The sequence below is a fragment of the Erinaceus europaeus genome, chromosome 7 (genome assembly GCF_950295315.1).
Source record: "Erinaceus europaeus chromosome 7, mEriEur2.1, whole genome shotgun sequence".
Classification (NCBI taxonomy): Eukaryota; Metazoa; Chordata; class Mammalia; order Eulipotyphla; family Erinaceidae; genus Erinaceus; species Erinaceus europaeus.
In genome coordinates, this window is record NC_080168.1 from 49,907,137 (window position 1) to 49,925,191 (window position 18,055).

General features: G+C 45.9%; 1 protein-coding gene across 1 annotated transcript; it reads right to left on the reverse strand.

The window, feature by feature from the left end:
- Positions 1 to 2,643: 2,643 nt before the first annotated feature.
- MANSC1 (MANSC domain containing 1) lies at positions 2,644 to 17,732 on the reverse strand. The gene is made up of 3 exons (XM_007515838.3): positions 17,437 to 17,732; positions 10,573 to 10,713; positions 2,644 to 4,118 (listed from the first exon to the last, which is right to left on the reverse strand). Exons 1-3 carry the CDS (start codon positions 17,657 to 17,659, stop codon positions 3,325 to 3,327), a joined length of 1,158 nt encoding a protein of 385 aa, XP_007515900.1. The 5' UTR covers positions 17,660 to 17,732; the 3' UTR covers positions 2,644 to 3,324.
- Positions 17,733 to 18,055: the final 323 nt, after the last annotated feature.

Genomic DNA, 18,055 nt, shown 5'->3' on the forward strand with positions numbered 1-18,055 from the left:
CCTGGATAATATGCTGCTTTGCCATGTTCGAGACCCAGTGGAGGCCTGGCCTCCACTGCATTGAGGCTCTCTCTCTCTCTGATGTAGTGTGAGCTTTCAAGCCTCTCCAAGTGGTAGAGAGGGAGTAACTGAGGGACTCCCAGATTCTTCTTCTTCTAGCGTTTGCCCTTCTTCCATAGCCAGTCAGCAGCATCAGGTTGAGCCTGATGTAAAGTTTCGAGACCTCCTTTGAATCTGGAGAGGTGGCAGTCGTTGACTATGTGGGTCATAGTCTGTCTGGGGCCGCAGGGGCAATTCGGGTCGTCTCTGGCTCCCCAGCGATGGAACATAGCAGCGCACCGGCCATGGCCTGTTCGATAGCGATTGAGGAGGGCCCAATCATAACGTGCTAGGTCAAAGCCGGGTTGACGCTTGCAGGGGTCTGTGATGAGGTGTTTGTTCTTTACCTCAGCTGACTGCCAACTCTGTTTCCAGATGAGGAAACTCAGACTCCCAGATGAGGAAGCAGAAATGGGGGGGGGTGGGGTGGTGTGTAGGGTGAAACAGATGTAGTGGGGAAAGGGGAGGCTTCTAACTCTAACCCTAACAATGCCTTTCTCCACTTCAGTCACACAGAAGACCGGGTACTTTAAACCCCCAGAAGACTGGCTACTAATCTAATCCCAACTTGCAAGGGGAAATTCAATAGACACCTATTAAATCCCCTTGATTCTGACTTTAACTGACTGACCTACTTGAAACTTGTGTAAATGCCTCTGAGACATATACTGTGCTGATTAAGATGGAAAATAGAGGGAGTCAGGTGGTAGCGCAGCGGGTTAAGCACACGTGGCACAAAGCGCAGGGACCAGTTTAAGGATCCTGGTTTGAAACCCCACCTCCCCACCTGCAGGGGAGTCACTTCACAAGCGTGAAGCAGGTCTGCAAGTGTCCATCTTTCTCTCCCCGCCTTCCCCTCCTCTTTCCATTTCTCTCTGTCCTACCCAACAATGACAACAGTAGTAACTACAACAATAAAAAGAAACAAGGGCAGCAAAAGGGAATAAATAAATATTTAAACATTTTTAAAAAGATGGAAAATAGAGAGGAGAAGCAGCAGGGTTTTCAGCAGTCCCACTTTCCTCTTCATGAGCTCTGTGTAGACCTGGGGGATGAAGAAGGGGGAGGGGAAGGAAGGAAGAGCAGCAAGAGGAGGAGCGGGAGGAAGTAGAGGAAAAGGAGATGAAGGAGGGAGAGAAGGAGGATGGGGAGATGGAGGAGGAGGAGATGGAAAAGGGGGAGGAGGAGATGAAGGAAAGGGAGGAAGGGAAAGAGGGAGGAGAGGAAAAGAGAATAGCCTGCTTCTGCCACTTCTACATTTTTAACTTTCTAGCTATGCTTAGTAACCAGCTACTGCCCTCTAGTGTTCACTACATATAAAAATTCTCGGTTATATATATATTTTTATATATAGTATTCACTATATATAAAAATACCGGCTCGAACCCTGGCTCCCCACCTGCAGGGGAGTCGCTTCACAGGTGGTGAAGCAGGTCTGCAGGTGTCTATCTTTCTCTCCTCCTCTCTGTCTTCCCCTCCTCTCTCCATTTCTCTCTGTCCTATCCAACAACGGCAACAACAATAACTACAACAATAAAACAACAAGGGCAACAAAAGGGAATAAATAAATAAAATAAATATTTTTAAAAATTAAAAAAAAATTCTCTCCTGAATTTTTCTTTTACTTCCGGGGTTATTGCTGGGGTTTGGCACCTGCACTATGAACCCACTGCTCCTGGAGGCTATTTATTCCCATTTTGTTGCCCTTGTTGTTGTCATTAATGTTGTCATTGTTGTTGAATAGGACAGAGAGAAATAGAGAGAGGAGGGGAAGACAGAGGGGGCGAGAAAGACAGACACCTACAGACCTGCTTCACCACCTGTGAAGTGACCTCCCTGCAGGTGGGGACCCCGGGGACTCGAACCAGGATTCTTACACCGGTCCTTGGGCTTAGCGCCACATGCACTTAACCCACTGCACTAACGCCTGACTTCCTGAATTCTACTTTCTAAAGAAAAATCCTGCAGACACATCAGTAGGCATAGAGCTTCTTGTTATGTGGATAAGCACAGTGAATTCCAGAGGGAGGAGGCATCAAACACACCCACACAGCATCTGGACTCTGCACCAGAACTTGGCTGTAACTACTCTCACAAGCCCTCTTTGTTAAATGCACTCAAGGGCCGGCAGCATAGCTCCCTTGGACACTGCTTTGCCATGTGTGCAATCCAGGTTCGAGCCCAACCCTCACCACATTGAAGGAAGTTTCAGTGCTGTGGCCTCTTTCACTTTCTCTCTCTCTAAGAAGAAATAAAAAATAAATAGTTGAACAAAACAGACCCAAAGTAGAGTCGGTTATCTATCAGCAGTGACTTTTCACCACCAAGGAAGAGAACATTCTGTTAGAAATATCCAACTTCTCTGGAAGAGAGAGAGAGTCTGAGAGAGAGTGTGAGTGTGTGCCTGTGTGAGAGAAAGAGAGAGAGAGAGAGTAGGAGGGGGGCTGTCATTTTAACCAGAACACATATTTTCATCATTTAGTTATTTTGCTGGTGGGAAAAAAATTGAAAGTTCTCCAGCAAGACATGTCACTTACAAGAACATTATTGAGTAACACAAGATTTATTCAGCCATTTCATTGGCAGGAAATACATCTGGAAACCGTTTTAGTGTAACTCACAGGACAAAGAAAGCAAACACACCACAAAGCACTATCACAGGCAGTTGATCTGGGAGTGGAAATCTTGACGATCAGAAGTCTCAATGTCCCGGCCATGTTTCCTTCTCTTCTGCCCAGCTGGTATGCAATCCTACTTTCCTTATTTCTTCAGGTTGAGTTTAGCTTCTCAGCTAACATTTTAGACACGGTTCACTCACATCACCTGATTTGTTTCCATCTCTTCCAAAAACAAATAGGCAAACAACAGAGTAGTGGAGGCATCAGCTTGTCTTCCAGATACGTAAAAACAAAAAAAAACAAAAACAAAAACAAAAAAGCAACAACCCTGCTGAGAGCATACTTTGCTGCAAATGAAGCATTGGGCTCGAGGCCCAGCATCACAGGAGAACACCTGGACCGCACTAAGGGATCTCCATGGATGGTGATGGTGGAGGGGTGCTGTAGTGTCTCTCCCCCTCTCAAAAAGAATAAAGAATAGAAAGTTGGGTGTCCCATGGGCGCCAGACCCTGGTCCCTCCCTGCTAAATTAGAGGGTCAGCAGCGACTCACAGGGCGTTTGGGTTGTGAGTTACTAGTGCCCTCCATAACCCCCCAGGTTCCAACCTCAGATGTCAAGGTAGATGCCGTTGATCAGGTAATCGAGCCTGGAGTAGCGTTTCCTGCGAAGGGACTCCACAAGCATCCTCCCCAAGAGGACGAGGCTGATCGTCAGGAAGAGGACCCCGAAGAGCAGGCTCCCCAGCAGGAGCCCCTTCTCCAGCAGAAAGCCAGCCTGAACCCCAAGAGGGCCACCCCCAGGCCCCAAGGCCACAGCCGCACTCACCAAGGCAGAGTCAACACGGGACAGAGCATGCCCTGTGTCCAGAGCCAGCCTGGAGCTTTCCCTCCAGGCCACCATGTCAGGGGGGCCATCCAGGTCTGGGGGAGTCTGGGAGGAGGGCTTGGGGACCAATGATGTCACCTTGCTGGCTTGGAGGGTAACCTCTTCCGTAGCATGGGAAGAAGCTGCGGAAGAAGGGGCAGAAGGAGGCTGGGGGGTGGCGGCCTCAAGAGGGTGGGCCACAGGGGCAATGGCTGCAGCCCTGGCAGAGGGAACAGCCATAGGCTTCGGAGTGGTGGCCAAGGGACTTGAACTTGCAGCAACCAGTGCAGTGGAGGAGGGCTGCACCCGAGGTGCTGAGCTGGGACGGTGACCTTTTTCTCCGTGAGTGGGGAGCTGTGTCATCGCTGGTCCCAGCTCAGACGGCTCCTCGGAACATTCTGGCGTCTGAGAAAACACGTCTCTCCCTGAGACGTCTGTGGGTTTCCAGGAGCCTGTCAGAAGGCGGGGTGAGGGGGTGACTGCCTGGGAGGATGGGCCGTGGCCTGCCAAGCCAGTTCTGTCCGGGAATGGGATATCTGTGAACGCGAAGAGAAGACAGGGAGACATACAGGTTTGTAGCAGCCCAAGAAATAGCTCAGTGGGAGAGTGCAGGACCACCATGTGAGAGACCCCCCCCCATTAAAAGACAATGTGAAGGGAGTGAGCGGTGGCATGCCTGGTTAAGCACACACATTACAATGTGAAAGGACTCAGGTTCAAGCTCCTGGTCCCCACTTGCAGGGGGGAAGCTTCACAAATGATAAAGTGATGCTACAGGTCTCTCTGTCTCCAAAATAAATAAATTAAAAAAAGACAATGTGAATTTTTCATTCTTCACACACGAAAAGGCCCACAGCTATCAATTATGTCTACTGGCTAGAAATTCCCATCTATATTCCATGCAGCTACAGACAACTCTGTGCCTAACTAGCTTGAACTATTTTTCTTTTTCTTCTTCTTTTTTTTAATTTGAGAGAAATTGAGAGAGGAAATAGAGAGGGACAGAGGAGGAAAGAGAGATACCTGCAGACCTGCTTTATTTCTTGTGAAGCTTCCCCTCTGCAAGATAGAGTGGGGAGTGGGGGGAGTTGAACTTGGCTCCTTGCACAAAGTAACATGTGCTCAACTAGGTATGCCACTGCCCAGACTCTCTTTATTTATTTTTAACCAGAGCACTACTCAGCTCGGGCTTATGGTGGTTGTGGTGGTGGTGGTGGGGACTGAACCTGGGACCTTGAAGCCTCAAGCATGAAAGTCTTTTGTTTAACCATTATGCTGTCTCCTCAGTCCAGCTGTGAATATTCTTATGTGTGCTTACACATTTCCTAGCATCTGGCTAAGTTTAACCATTTCCAATAGACATTAATGTATTGTTCTTCTAAAAGTCATGACTGCACTTATTCTGTTTATATAACCTCATAAGTTAAAAAAAAATCTAGGGTGATATTTCTATAACTTCATATAGTGAATTGTCCCAACTTTATTAAACAATCTGTCTCAAGGAGTCTGTGAGAACCATGGTGGTTATCTTTGGGAGGTGGGGGGGGGGGAGGAAACTTTGGTGGTGGATATAATGTTGAACTATATCCTGTAATCTTACAATATTGAAATAAATACATCTCTTTTTTTTCAAATATTTTATTTTAAAGAGAGAGAGAGAGAGCTACAGGGAGAAAGATACAGGGAGAAAGACACAGAAAGAAAGACCAGAACACTGCTCAACTCTAGTTTATGGTAGTGCTGGGACCCCACTCCCCAGCCTCAGACATGCAAGTCTTTTGCAAAACTCTTATGCTGTCTCCCCAGACCAACAGATGCATCTTTTAAGAAGTGTTTGGGGAGTCAGATGGTAGCACAGCGGGTTAAGCACAGGCGGTGCAAAGCGCAAGGACTGGCAGGAGGACCGGTTTGAGGCCCCGGCTCCCCACCTGCAGAGGAAGTTGCTTCACAGGTGGTGAAGCAGGTCTTCAGGTGCCTGTCTTTCTCTCCCCCTCTGTCTTCCCCTCCTCTCCATTTCTGTCTGTCCTATCCAACAACAATTACATCAATAACAACAACTACAGCAATAAAACAACAAGGGCAACAAAAATAAATAAATAAATAAATAAATAAATAAATAAATAAATAAATATTTTAAAAAAGAAGCCTTTGGTGGTAGATAGAGGTGGAGGAAGCACTTAGCAGAGGATGCATACCTGGAGCCCTTGATTTGTGGTGTCACCTCGGGGACAAACCACCCAGGTTCTAGTACTCTACTCCAGGCAGACAGACAATCTGTCCATCTGGGAGACTCCCTCTTACTCCTCAAGGCTGAAAATCTAGAGCCAGGGGCTGGTAAAATAGCTCACTAGGATAGTGCTCTGCTTTGCCATGTGTATGATCCAGGTTCAAGTCCGGCTCCTAGTGCTTTGGGGGATGCTCAAGACCAGATTTTTCAACCAAGCAGGACTCAAATGATTTCATTGCAGGGCCAGGGAGGCCTCTCAGCCCAATAGACCATGGGACTTACATGCCCCAGAGGCATCCAGAGGCACCCAGTTCAATCCCTGGCTCTACCATATGCCAGAACAGAGTTGTGCTCTGGTGTCTTTCTCATAATAAATCTTTAAGACTCATCTCATTTGAGAGGAAAATAAAAGAGGGGGAGTCAGCTCTCTGTGGTGTGTGTGTGTGTGTGAGAGAGAGAGAGAGAGAGAGAGAGAGAGAGAAGGAGGGTAAGAGAAAGGGAGGGAGAGGGAAGGGGGAGAGAGAGAAGTGGACGCTGATAAGAAGGAGCAGAGTAGCAGCTGTGGTCTCCCTCAGGATTCCAGTTCCAAATGAGGCAGAAAAAGCAGGCGGATGGGTGCCTTTCCTCCATAACACTCCAATTCTGTATGGCCCAGGAGGTGGCCCAGTGGAAAAAGCAATGGACTCTCAAGCAATGGATAAAGCAGTGGATAAAGCAATGGACTCTCAATGGACTTCATAGTCCTGAGTTCAATCCCCCGTAGCACATTCACCAGAGTGATATCTGGTTTATTCTCTTCTTCTCTCTCTTTCCTCTTAGTTCTCTCATTACTCTTTAAAAAAGAAAAGGGGGGAAAAAAAAGAGTCCAGTCTGGCACAGCCCCCAGAGGTGCAGGGACTTCCACACCAGGTATCTGCCATTTGTGTGGGTTTCTTGCTCTGGGAATCAGCCCTATGTCCCCCAAGTTTTCAAGTGAATCCATCATGGAAACAAGTCCGGGACTGACTGTCACTTAGCAGCCAGCTGTGCAAACAGACCTTGCTAGTTATTCTAGAGGTCCCCTCTGCTGGGCAAAAAAACCAGCAACACCACACAGTGGTGTTGTGATGGGGTGAGCTGAGTCCCCGTCATCTTCTTATTACAGGAGACAGGGCTCATTTGCTAAGAAGCCACCAGAAGGGGGCCCCCGCACCTGGTTGAGTACACATAATAAAGTGTGCAAAGACGGGAGTCCGGTGGTAGCGCAGCGGGTTAAGTGTACTTGGCGCAAAGCGCAAGGACTCCCCACCTGCAGGGGAAGTCGCTTCACAGGCGGTGAAGCAGGTCTGCTGGTGTCTTTCTCTTCTCCTCTCTATTTCTCTCTGTCCTATGCAACAACAACAACATCAACAACAATAACTACAACAACAAAATAAGGGCAACAAAAGGGAAAATAAATAATAATAAAAAAAAATTTTTTAAATGTGCAAACACCCAGGTTCAAGCCCCCAGTCCCCACCTGCAGGTGAAGAGCAGTGAAGCAGGTCTGCAGATATAGTTATTTATTTAAAATGTATGTATGTATTTATTTAAAATGTATTTATTTATTTTCCCTTTTGTTGCCCTTGTTGATGTCACTTTGTCTCTCTCCCTTTCTTTTTAAAAAATATTTATTTTCCCTTTTTGTTGCCCTTTTTTAAATTATTGTAGTTATTGTTGTCATTGTTGGATAGGACAGAGAGAAATGGAGAGTGGAAGGGAAGACAGAGAGGGGAAGAGAAAGACAGACACCTGCAGACCTGCTTTACCGCCTGCGAAGTGACTCCCCTGCAGGTGGGGAGCCAGGGCTCGAACCGGGATTCTAACCCTGGTCCTTGTGCTTCGCCCCATGTGCACTTAACCTGCTTCGCTACCGCCCAACTCCCTCTCTCTCCCTTTCTATTTTCCCATTCTCTCTTAATTTATTTCTGTTTCTATCCAATAAATAAATAAACATATTAATAGGAGAAAGGAAAATAAAGGAATAGAAAAGAAGAAACCACTGGTAGGTATCTATCGAATTCTTCTCCCAACAGGAGACAGATGGTTGATTTTTAGGTACTAGTCCCCACCCCTCAGTGTGGCAGAGTCACAGAGAGAATGACGAACATGCTCTGGGAACATCCTGTGCACTGGAGCACTTCCTGCACCAGAGGCCCAGGGTTGCTGCCCCTTCTGCACGAATGTTTACCTGCCTGAACTGGGCTGATGGCGCCCCCTGCTGACTCCCAAAGAATGGCTGGGTTCTCATTTCACTTCATTCCATCATCAGCTTTGGCCTTCCACAAACTTGAGGAGCCACATGCCCTTCCCCCCCATCTTCACTGGGGAGAATCATTACCCGCCCTCCCCCCCCCCCCCACACTCCTTTTTGAATGCACTACAACTGAAATTACAAAAGAAGAGGTAGGGCTCTAGAGAGAGGTAGTGCACATGCTTTGCCATGCAGGTAGCACGGGTTTGAGCCCAGGCACCAGAGGAGCAGAAGCTCTGTTGCTATGGTTTCAGTCTCTCTCTTTCTCTCTCTCTGAATGCAACAGTAGGCTGAGAATGTTGACATCACGTTTGAGTAATTCCCTGGCTCATCAAAGCACACACGCACGCAGGTCACGCACGCACTCAAGTTTGATTATAATTCCCATCATCACATCTTAGAAACTATTAATATTTCTGCATGTTTTATACTTCTTTCATTTATGCTGCCTTCACTTGTTCACTGCATTTATTCATTCAGTTATTTATTTTGCTATCACCAGGGTTGTCACTGGGGCTTGGTGTCTGCATGACAAATCCACTGCTCTCAACAGCCATGCTTTCTCTTTTCTAGTCTCTTTTTTGTTGGTAGAGACAGAAATTGAGAGGGGAGAGGGATGGTAGGAGACAGCATAATGGTTATGCAAAGAGATGCTCATGCTAGAGGCTCCAAAGTCCCAGATTCAATATCCTGCACCACCATAAACCAGAGCTGAGCAGTGCTCTGGTAGGGAAAAAAAGGGGGGGAGGGGGGTGTAAACTACAAAATGAGAGGGGACTGGGAGAGAAAGAGGGAGAGGGAGAGAGAGAGACAATGGCTTGTAGCACTGTTTCACCACTCATGAAGCACACCCCTTCATGTGGGGACCAGAGGCTTGAATCTGGGTCTTCTTGCACGATAATGTATGCTTTCTGCCAAGTGCATTACCACCTGGCCTCAATTTTTTACTTCTTTTTAAATATGTATTTTATTTATTTCCCCCTTTGTTGACCTTGTTATTTATCATTGTTGTTGTTATCATTATTGTTGTCATCACTGTTGGATAGGACAGAGAAAAATTGAAAGAGGAGGGGAAGACAGAGAAGGGAAAGGAAAGGTAGACATCTGCAGACCCGCTTCACCACCTGTGAAGTGACCTCTCTTCCCCCCGCAGGTGGGGAACCAGGGGCTCGAACCAGGGTTCTTAGTTGGTCCTTGCACTTTGTGCCATGTGCGCTTAACCCACTGCACTACTGCCCGACCCCCACTTTATTTATTTTTAATGAAAGAGAAATAACAGAGCACTGCTCAGCTCTGCCTTATGGTGGTACTGGGAACTGAACCTGAGAGCTCAGAGCCTCAGGCATGAGTCTTTTGCATAATCATTATGCTATCTCCTTATCACAAGTGATATATAACAAACACCTCACAAAGTACACATAAACCTAGAATTCTAGTCTCTGTTGTTTATATCATGAAGGTAAACTCCAGAACATTGCTATTCAAAGCTTTCATGAGAAACATAGTTGGTTTTAAAAAATAAGGTGTTTTTTTTGGGGGGGGGTTGGGCAGTGGCACAGCCAGTAGAGTCCAAATTATCATGTGTAAAGACCTAGGTTCAAGCTCTCAGTTCCCACCTGCAGAGGCAAAGCTTCATGAGTAGTGAAGCTGTGCTGCAGGGGTCTCTCTCTCTCTCTTTCTCTCCCTTTTTTGCCTCCTTGGTTATCCCTGGGGTTCAGTGCCAACACTACAAATCCATGACTCCTGGCAGTCACTTTTTCCCATTTTTTAAAAAAATATTTTTTAATATTTATTTATTTTCCCTTTTGTTGCCCTTGTTGTTTTATTGTTGTACTTATTATTGTTGTTCTTGATGTCATCATTGTTGGATAGGATAGAGAGAAATGGAGAGAGGAGGTGAAGACAGAGAGGGGGAGAGAAAGATAGACACCTGCAGACCTGCTTCACCGCCTGTGAAGCGACGCCCCTGCAGGTGGGGATCCGGGGACTCAAACCAGGATCCTTATACCAGTCCTTGTGATTCATGCAATGTGCGCTTAACCCACTGCGCTACCAACCTGGCCCCCCAAAATATGTTTTAATTAAAAATTAAATCTAGAATCCTGAGATTTCTGTTTGCTGGTGTACTTATCTATTCGTGATCCCTCTAGTTAGTTTCACTTTGATTTGCTGGTAGAAAACTTTTCACAGAAACCATATCCCTTCATGCCCTATAACTGGTTTTCTAAAAAAAATGTTATTTGATAGGATAGAAAGAAATTGAGAGAGGAAGGAAGAAATAGAGAAGGGGGGAGAGAGAGAGAGAGACCTGCAGCACTGCTTTGCCACTCATGCAGCTTCCTCCCTGCAGGTGGGGATCAGGGCTTTGAATCTGGGTCCTTGGGCACTGTAACATGTATATGTACCCAGGTGTGCCACCACCTGGCCCCCAAACCATCTCGTCTCTTAAAGAATTCCAACCACAAAAGCAAAAGAGCAGTGTGTTCTTTACCTCGATAGACTCTGGAGGTCAAAATCCCCTGGGCTGGCTTCAGAGGGCAGGCCTCCTCACTGGGACAGTAAAACAGGTAGCAATTGGGTTGGTTACTTGTTTTCCGAGTGTCGTAGATCATCAAGTTACATAGTTTGTTCCCTGCAACAAGAGGTAGCACAAGGGTTATTTGCAAATAGGATTTTCTATGAGTAGGGCAAAGCAGGAGGGATTTCGTTCATTCTGGTATCCAATGAAAACTTTTGCTCAACTGCTGGCTGACCACTGAAATAATTTCCTCTCCCTTAGTCTCTCAAAGCAAATTTCAAAGGCACTGGGTTTAAAAATCTGAATTAAAGGGGCTGGGGGTTAAGCGCATATGGCACGAAGCGCAAGGACTCCCGGTTCGAGCCCCCGGCTCCCCACATGCAGGAGAGTCGCTTCACAGGTCTGCAAGTATCTGTCTTTCCTCCTCTGTCTTCCCCTCCTCTCTCGGTTTTTCTCTGTCCTATACAACAACAACAATGACCTGCAGGAGCAGCTGACTCATGTTATAGGCACCGCGCCCCAGAGATAACCCTAGAGGCAAAAAAAAAAAATCTGAATTAAGATAAATTTGGCAAAACCATTTATTTTTCCCATAAGGGTTATTGCTGGACAAACTCTCTAAATCCACTGCTCTTGGTGGTCATTTTTTTCTTCCTTTTTTTTTTTTTTAGATAGGACAGAGAGAAATTAAGAGGAGAGGGGAAAATAGAGAGAGAGACACTTGCAGCACTGCTTTGCTTCCCTCATGCAGGTGGAGAGCAGGGTCCTTGCAGATGGTAACATGTGCACTTAATTAGGTGTGCCACCATCTGGTACCCCCTCCCTCCATTTTTTTTTTTTAATAAGACTACCTCCCAGCTGGTGTGGTGAGGAGAATAGAACCTGGGCATTCTCACATGTAAATCCTGTCCTCTCTTTCATGAGGATGGGGGGGGGGGTTTGAGAGAGAAAGACCTACAGCACTACTTCACAACTTGTGAGATATCCCCCCTTCAGATGGAGAGCCTCTAGGGGCTCAAGCCTAGGTCCCTGTGCTTGCTCATGTGTGTGTTCAGCTGGGTGTGCTACTGCTGTAAGCCAAATCTATCACCATAAAGCTGGAAAATAGCAGATGGCCTGTCAATTGTCCCCTGCACTTCCTCTGGGCTCCCTCTGGTGGAAGAGAAATCTAGTCTTTTGCTGGGATTTTAATCTGTCACTTCTGTCACTCAGGGGACAAGAACACCATTCCTGCTTTTCCTTTCTGTGCACTGTGACAACCCACAATACCACTTTGGGAGGCACATAGGTAAGGAGGCTTCATAATAAGCCTCCTGAGTTGTAGGCAGGCAAATTTCTGCATCCTTATTAGTTGTAGTAGTAGTTAGTACTATTATTATTTTTTATCAGAGAACTGCTCAGTTCTGGCTCCTGGTGGTGCTAGGAACTGAACTTGGAACCTCAGAGCCTCAGGTATGAAAGTCTTATGCAGAATTACCATACTATCTTCTAGCCTGTGTCCCTTGTATTTAAGGACTTCCCCCAACCCCTAGAGTCCAATGCTATAAGCAATTGTCAAAGTACTTTTGAACCCTAATCAGTTAAAAAAAAAATAAAATAAACAACACTGTATGACTGGGGAAATGCAGTGGGTAAAGCATTGAATTCTCAATCATGAGGTAATGAGTTCAGTCCCCAGCATTATATAAGCCAGAGTGTAATAATAATAATTAAACAATCTGTCTTTCTAGGGTTTGGACACCAGTCCACCACATGAGAACATCATGCCAAGGGAGAAGCTTCACAAGCAGTGGAGCAGTGTTTTGGTGTCTCCCTTCTCTCTTCTCTATTTCCCACTATCTGGAAAAAAAAAAAAAAAAAAAGAAAGAAAGAAAGAAAGAAAGAAAAAGAAAAAGCCTGCCTGGAGCAGTAGAATCACACAGGCAGAAAGTTCCAGTGAAAACACTGGCAGTGAACTTTTTTTTTTTTTTGGTTTCCAGTACAGAAATCATTTGGAGCCATTTTGAGACAGACATGATTGGAGTAGAGGCTCTGACAAATCAATACTGCATTTCAGCTTAGTCCATTGAAGAAGCCACACCCGGGATACAAAAGAAGCTTATGCATTTTATCTGCTTTATGATATAGTTCCTACTGATTTTGGAGTATTTCACCAACTCTGGGGGCGGGGGGGGGGGGGGGGGGCGGTGGCGCAGCAGATTAAATGCACATAGCGCTAAGCGCAAGGACCAGTGCAATGATCCGGGTTCCAGATTCCTGCTCCCCACCTGCAGGGGCGGGGTCGCTTCAGAAGCAGTGAAGCAGGTCTGCAGGTGTCTATCCTTTTCTCCCCCTCTGTCTTCCCTTTCTCTCTCCATTTCTTTCTGTCCTATTCAACAACAATAACAATAACAATAACAACAACGGTAAAACAAGGGCAACAAAAGGGAAAAAAATAGCTTCCAGGAGGAGCCGTGGATTCGTGGTACAGGCAACGAGCCCCAGCGATAACCATGGAGGCAAAAAAAGAAAGAAAGAAATCTTTAAAAAAATTTTTTATATTTATTTATTTCCTTTTGTTGTCCTTATTTTATTGTTGTAGTTATTATTGATGTCGTTGTTGATGGATAGGACAAAGAGAAATGGAGAGAGGAGGGAAAGACAGAGAGGGGGAGAGAAAGATAGACACCTGCAGACAGACCTGCTTCACTGCCTGTGAAGCGTGGGGAGCCGGGGGCTCGAACCGGAATCCTTACGCCAGTCCTTGTGCTTTGCGCCACCTGCGCTTAACCCACTGCACTACCTCCCAACTCCCAGAAAGAAATCTCCTAAAAAAAAAAAAAAAAAAGCAAAACAGGGAGTTGGTTGGTACTGCAGCAGGTTAAGCGCATGTGAAGTGAAGCACAAGGACTGCAGTAAGGATACCGGTTCAAGCCCCCAGCTCCCCCCCTCCCCGCAGGGGAGTCGCTTCACAAGCAGTGAAGCAGGTCTGCAGGTGTCTTTTTCTCCCCGTCTTCCCTTCCACTCTCCATTTCTCTCTGTTCTGTCTAACAACAATGGCGACAATAATAACTACAACAACAATAAAAAATAAGGGTAACAAAAGGGAAAAATGGAAAAATAAATAAATAAAAAACATTGTTAAATATCCAAGGGAAAAGTCTGAGCCTTATTCCCTGAACTCCACAGTAAGGCAGTCATAGCATCTGTGTTCATAGGATAAACTCCAGCTCTTCCCAGATGCCATCTTGTGCTGAAGAGTCAGACAAGGCTTCCTGTGAAGCTGGACTTGCCCACACAGCATGCAGCCAGTCCTGCCTACCAGTGATGCTTTTATTTCACAGAAATGCTGATATCAACATATAAAGAACTAAAGACTCGGTGAGACCCCTCCCACTTCCAGAAATGATTTCCTCATACAGTGTCCAGAAGTTACTAGAAGCACACTGCTCCGTCCCACTGAAAGCCTTTTTCCATTTATTTATTTATTTATTTATTTTAAATGTATATCTTATTTATTGTATTTTGTTTGATAGGACAGAGAGAAATTGAGAGGGGGAAGACAGGGAGGAAGACAGAGTGACACCTGCAGTGCTGCTTTACCACTTGTGAAACTTCCCTCCGAAGATGGGTTTGAACCCATGGTCTTGCACATGATAGCATGTGCATTTAACCAGGTGTGCCACTGTCCAGGCCCTGCCTTAACCCTTTCTGATGATACTAACTAAATGCACCCCATCTTCTCTTTCCTTCCTTTTTTTTTGAATTTAGAGTGAGAGACACCCACAGTACTGAAGTGGGGGGGGGGAGAGGGAGGCTAGACTTGAACCAGAGTCAAATATGTGACTCAGTACTCTGCCCGAGTAAGCTATTTTGCTAACTCCAATTTTTTGTTTTGTTTTGTTTTGTTTATAAGAATACTGTTCAGCTCTTACTTATAGTGGTTCTGGGGACTGAGCCTGGGACCTTGGAGTCTCAGGCATAAAAGTCGTTAGCATTACCATTACGCTGTCTGCTCAGCTCCATTTTTTTCCAGCCAACCCTCTAGCTCTGATTTTTATTTAATTAATTTATATATATATATATATATATATATATATATACATATATATATATATATATATATATTTTATCTCCAGGGTTATGTCTGGGGCTCGGTACTTGCACTACAGATCCACTCCTGGAGGCCATTTTTCCCATTTTGTCGCCCTTGTTGTTATTGTTGCCATTGCTGCTGCTGTTGTTGGATAGGACAGAGAGAAATAGAGGAAAGGAAGACAGAGAGGAGGAGAGATAGACACCTGTGGACCTGCTTCACCACTTGTGAAGCAACCCCCCTACAGGTGGGAAGCTGGGGGCTCAAACTGGAATCCCTGCACCGGTCCTTGCGCTTTGTGCCATATGCACTTACCCCGCTGCCCAGCTCCCAGCTTTGATTGTTAGATCCTACTCATGACCTACAATTGGATTCAACTCTGACACTGTCTCCCTGGCCTCCATGAACTCAGGGATCAGTCCCCTTTCACCTCAGAGTCCAGGCTCCCAGCTCACCTATATTTCTGTCCAACTTGGCTGCAAGTTCAGGCACCCCTGACCCCAAAGTCAGCTCTGACAATTAGCTACAACAACTCACAGAACTCTTCGGACAGGATGACAGACAACCAATAGATGGTGACTGTTTCATGGTGCCGTTTGCTTCACATTTTCAGTTCACTGGGTTGCAGTTTGTGGTCTGCAGAGGTGCAGACCAGTGGCCTCGGCTCCTTTTGCCTTATGTACAAAGGTCACACGACACCACTTCCCTTGTCCCTCAGAGTCCTCGAGCTCACAGCTGCCTGATGACCACTGTATTCCTGACTGACCTGACCTTATCAGCTTCAGTAGAAGCACAGGAAATGAAGGCTTTGTATTTCCAATTAAAAATTAAATACAGGGGTAGGAATAGATAGCATAATGGTTATGAAAAGAGACTCTTATGCCTGAGTCTCTGAAGTCCCAGGTTCAATCCCCTGCCCCATCATAAGCAAGGACTGAGCAGTATTCTGTTAAAAATAATAATAAGGGAGTTGGGCAGTAGTGCAGCAGGTTAAATGCTTGTGGCACAAAGCTTAGGACTGGCATAAGGATCCCGGTTTGAGCCCCTGGCTCCCCACCTGCAGGGGAGTCGCTTCCCAAGCAGTGAAGCAGGTCTGCAGGTGTCTATCTTTCTCTCCCCTTCTCTGTCTACCCCTCCTCTCTCCATTTCTCTCTGTCCTGTCCAACAATGATGAGAGCAATAACAACAACAATAATAACTACAACAATAAAACAACAAGGGCAACAAAAGATAATAAATATTTTTAAATAATAATAATAAATAAAATAAAATACAGGGCTGGATTTTCAAAAGGTTTTTCTTAATTAGTGAAAGAGAAGGGGGGGGCTGGGCAGTAGTGCAGCAGGTTAAAAGAAGGTGGTGCAAAGCACAAGGACCGGCGTAAGGATTCTTGTTCCAGCCCCCAGCTCCCCACCTGCAGGGAGTCACTTTGCAGGTGGTGAAGCAGGTCTGCAAGTGTCTATTTTTCTCTCCTCCTCTCTGTCTTCACCTCCTCTCTCGATTTCTCTCTGTCCTATCTAACAACAACAACAGCTATGACAACAATAACAACTACAACAAGGGCAACAAAATGGGAAAAAATGGCCTCCAGGAGCAGTGATTCATAGTGCAGGCATGAGCCCCAGCAATAACCCTGGAGGCAAAAAAAAAAAAAAAAAAAAGAGAAAGGGAGAGACTAGCAGAGTATCTTGACACATGTAATGCTGGGGACTGAGCTCAAAACCTCGTGCTTGAGAGTCCAATTCTACTTTCTGGGGCATCAAGGGTTTTTGTTTTCACTATCACAGACGACTTTTAGAACACAGCATCAGTGCTTCTCAACCTTTTTTTTTTCTTTCTTTCTTTTAATTTTTTTTTTCTTTTTTAATGAGAGGAAAAACCAGAGCATCACTCTGGCACCTGTGATGCTTGGGATCAAACTTAGGACCTCATGCTTGCTAGTTTTTTTTTTTTTTTCCCTTTTGTTGCCCTTGTGTGTGTGTGTGTGTATATATATATATATATATATTTTTTTTTTTTTTTAATTTAGTAATGAGAAAGATAGGAGAGAGAAAGAACCAGACATCACTCTGACACATGTGCTGCTGGGAATTGAACTCAGGACTTCATGCATGAGAGTCCAAAACCCTATCACTGTGCCACCACCCAGACCACTGCCCTTGTTTTTTATTGTTGTTGTAGTTATTGTTGTCGTCATTGTTACATAGGACAGAGAGAAATGGAGAGAGGAGAGGAAGATAGAGAGGGGGAGAGAAAGATATGACACCTGCAGATCTGCTTCACTGCCTGTGAGGCGAACCCCCTGCAGGTGAAAGAGCGGGGGCTTGAACAGGGATCCTTACTCCGGTCCTTACACTTTGTGCCATGTGCACTTAACCCAGTGTGCTACCACCCGAATCCCATGCTTGCTGTTCTTAAGTTCTTGCATTGTGCCACCTCACAGACCACTCAATCCACCTTCTGTCCATACCTCTGTGACATTCACATACTCTCATTGGGTCACTTTGATCCTCATAGGGGAATAGGAGGGCACACTTGTGGGATAGTCACAGTATAATCAACTGTGAATCACCATATAATGTGTTGAGAATTACAGGTACAATCTGTTGAGAGTCACCAGTATAACCTGTTGAGAATCACTATATATTTTCATTGAGAATCAGCAGTGCAATCAGTTGAGAATCATGGGCACCCTCTACTGAGCCCCAGCAGCCAGCTATTGCCACACACGGCGCTGGAGGCAGGCTGCGGGCAGCACTGACCTGCTATCTTGATGGAAGAGCAGCAGTAGAGCATGCACTCGTGCTCCGTCATCACCCGCATGGGCTCCATGCCTTTGATGCCCTTAGACAGAGCCGCCTGGATGTCGACCACGGAGTTTTCCTCGCTATCAACAGGGCAAAAATGGGCGGCACACAGCCTCAGGGCCAGGAGACACAGCACTGCAAGAGGGCCCATCAGGCTCCGTCCCTTTCTGAACAGCATCTTCAGTTTCCCTATAGCCTCTGAACTCCAAGGCCAAGGCTAGTGCTCCCTCTGTAGAACAGTAAGAGAAAATCAATGAGTCATGTTTCTCTGAATGAATCTGAGGATGAATCTCTGGGTTAATGTAAGTAACTCATGATTCATAGAAGGATGGAAATAAATGGGAATTTTAAAATTTCTTTCATGTATTTATTTTTGCCTCTAGGGTTATCACTGGGGTTAGGTGTCAGCACTACAAATCCACTGCTCCTGGAGGCCATTTTTCCCATTTTTAAAAAAATAGGATAGGATGGAGAGAAACTCAGAGAGGAGGGGGAGATAGAGAGGGGAGAGAAAGACACCTGCAGATCTGCCTCACCACTAGTGAAGCTACTCCCCTGCAAGTGGGGAGCCAGG

Bases quoted from the DNA above. Each gene is read 5' to 3' on its own strand.
- MANSC1 (XM_007515838.3), bottom strand. From the start codon at position 17,659: ATGCTGTTCAGAAAGGGACGGAGCCTGATGGGCCCTCTTGCAGTGCTG. The intron at 10,714-17,436 runs GTCAGTGCTGCC...CTCTTGTTGCAG, and splicing joins CTCTTCCATCAAGATAGCAG to GGAACAAACTATGTAACTTG. The intron at 4,119-10,572 runs GTAAAGAACACA...TCGCGTTCACAG, and splicing joins GACCTCCAGAGTCTATCGAG to ATATCCCATTCCCGGACAGA.